This window comes from Pinus tabuliformis, chromosome 5_1 (genome assembly GCF_031772625.1).
Source record: "Pinus tabuliformis cultivar Carrire ecotype Pingquan chromosome 5_1, CPIR1, whole genome shotgun sequence".
NCBI lineage: Eukaryota > Viridiplantae > Streptophyta > Pinopsida > Pinales > Pinaceae > Pinus > Pinus tabuliformis.
Window position 1 is genome coordinate 688697290 of NC_142305.1, and position 2200 is coordinate 688699489.

General features: G+C 37.3%; 1 protein-coding gene across 1 annotated transcript; it reads right to left on the reverse strand.

The window, feature by feature from the left end:
- Nucleotides 1–727: 727 nt before the first annotated feature.
- LOC149166818 (histone H4-like) lies at nucleotides 728–1287 on the reverse strand. Its single transcript, XM_089431413.1, has one exon. The coding sequence runs from the start codon at nucleotides 1258–1260 to the stop codon at nucleotides 949–951; it is 312 nt and encodes a 103-aa protein (XP_089287539.1). The 5' UTR covers nucleotides 1261–1287; the 3' UTR covers nucleotides 728–948.
- Nucleotides 1288–2200: the final 913 nt, after the last annotated feature.

Sequence of the window (2200 nt, forward strand, 5' to 3'; positions counted from 1 at the left end):
AAAATGTCTCATTGATATAGGGTAAATTCACAACACCCATCTAAACATAACAATGTCATTCTACACAATAATTTCTTCATAAAAAACAATGCATGTGCATCCCTAGCTACCACCACCAAGATCATCCTCATGATCATCTTGACCATCCTCATTACTCTGATCCACATCATCACCAACACCGCAACTATCATCATCTCCTCCTTCACCACCATCATCCTCATCCTCATCCTCATCATCTCGTGATATATGTTGAACATAATTTGGATCATCGTCTTGGCAATCATTACCTATAGCATTCTGACAAAAAAAATCAATATTACATGTTAGTATTAATTACATAACACAACGCATGTTTTTGTTATACAATGTTAACCATAAAATGAGGTAAGATATACTAGCAATTGTCCCAAAAGGTACAAAGAGAGGCCGATAAAATTATTAAATGAGGCACAATGGCCCATATGTAGCCTATAAACCCTCGAAACAGGTATCCAGCTCCAAAAATGGCCCGAATAACATGATCAGATAAGCCGTGGAATTGCAACATCAATACCGTAACACATCTATATTTAAAGACCTTTAATATCGTTTGTTCTTCAATGTGATTTCTCAGACTAAGCAAATGATCATCTGAAGGATTCCCACGGATCTTATTATGATATAAACTCCTTGAATAAGAGGCCAACAAAGCATAGGATCAAAAAACAAATGCAAGAAAATGACCAAATTAAAATTTAACAGCTTAGCATTCTTAGCATTCTTAATTCCTACACAAAACATAACAGAAAATATTGTTTCGCTCATTTTACCCTAATTGCTCCGCATTCTTCACAGACGAGGAAACAAATTCCAGAAACGCGAGGGGGCGGTGTCAAGAGACACCATAAAAGAAAGAAGGAAAGAAATCAACAGACTTAGTTGATGAATCCATTTGAAGAATTGATTCAATCAACCGCCGAAGCCGTAGAGGGTCCTGCCCTGCCTCTTCAAGGAGTAAACGACATCCATGGCGGTCACTGTCTTCCTCCGGGCGTGTTCAGTGTAGGTGACGGCATCCCTGATAACATTCTCGAGAAAGATCTTGAGAACTCCCCTCGTCTCTTCATAGATGAGACCGCTTATGCGCTTGACTCCGCCTCTCCTAGCCAGCCGTCTGATGGCAGGCTTTGTGATACCCTGAATGTTATCCCTCAACACCTTACGGTGCCTCTTTGCTCCTCCCTTTCCCAAACCCTTCCCTCCTTTTCCGCGACCAGACATCTTTCCTGTTTTTCTTCTTTACCTCTTCTTCAACAACAGATTCAATTCAATGTAATGCTTTGAAATCTTCCGGCTCACCTCACGCATCCACCTGAAAATTCAAATTCCTATGACTTTGGCGCCAAATGAATCTCAGCCGTCAGATTCGCAAGAGCCCATCGACGTCACAAACACACCCACACGCGGATCAACCCAACCAGGGCAAGGATCAATGAAAAGACACCATTGCTCGGCGGACTTTCTTTATTATGAAGAAAGGTAAAATCTAACTCAACGACCGATTGCTGGGCAAAGTTTCTTTCTTATACTTATTACTAATTAATATTGGTTACTAATTAATAGTAGTGAAAAAATCATATAACCTTAAATATATTATTATTATCATTATCTAATTTTAACATCACAGTTAAAAATTTATAAAGACATACATATTCTATTTTTTTTTGGTTTTGAGCTTGTGACTTTTTAGGAGGAAATGTTATATATATATATATATATATATATATATATATATATATATATATATATATGCGCTTTAGGATTATGCAATCCTAACGTTGAATATGAATGATTGAGCAAAAGAAGTGTGATGTTTAAATTTTAATTATTTTAATTTTGGAATTTATTTGCACTTTCAGTGTTAAGGTTTGTTGCTTTGTTAAATATTTGTTGCAAATATGACTTTTTTTTGGCTTCAAGCTTGGTAGGGCATCTTGACATTGCAACTTTCAATGTGTTAGTTTTGGGCAATTCACAAGATTATTGGGCTAAGCTCAATCAATTTGTCAAAAAGCTTGAAGAAATTCCCAAGATATTAGTGCACATTGCTCAATCGCATTTGGTGAATCTCAAACTGGCAAATAGGGGCTGGTTGGCTAGTTTAAGGGCATTTGGCCCTCCCCCAAATCACTAAGATCATGGATCGACAAAAATTGGAAGC

Bases quoted from the DNA above. Each gene is read 5' to 3' on its own strand.
- LOC149166818 (XM_089431413.1), bottom strand. From the start codon at position 1,260: ATGTCTGGTCGCGGAAAAGGAGGGAAGGGTTTGGGAAAGGGAGGAGCA.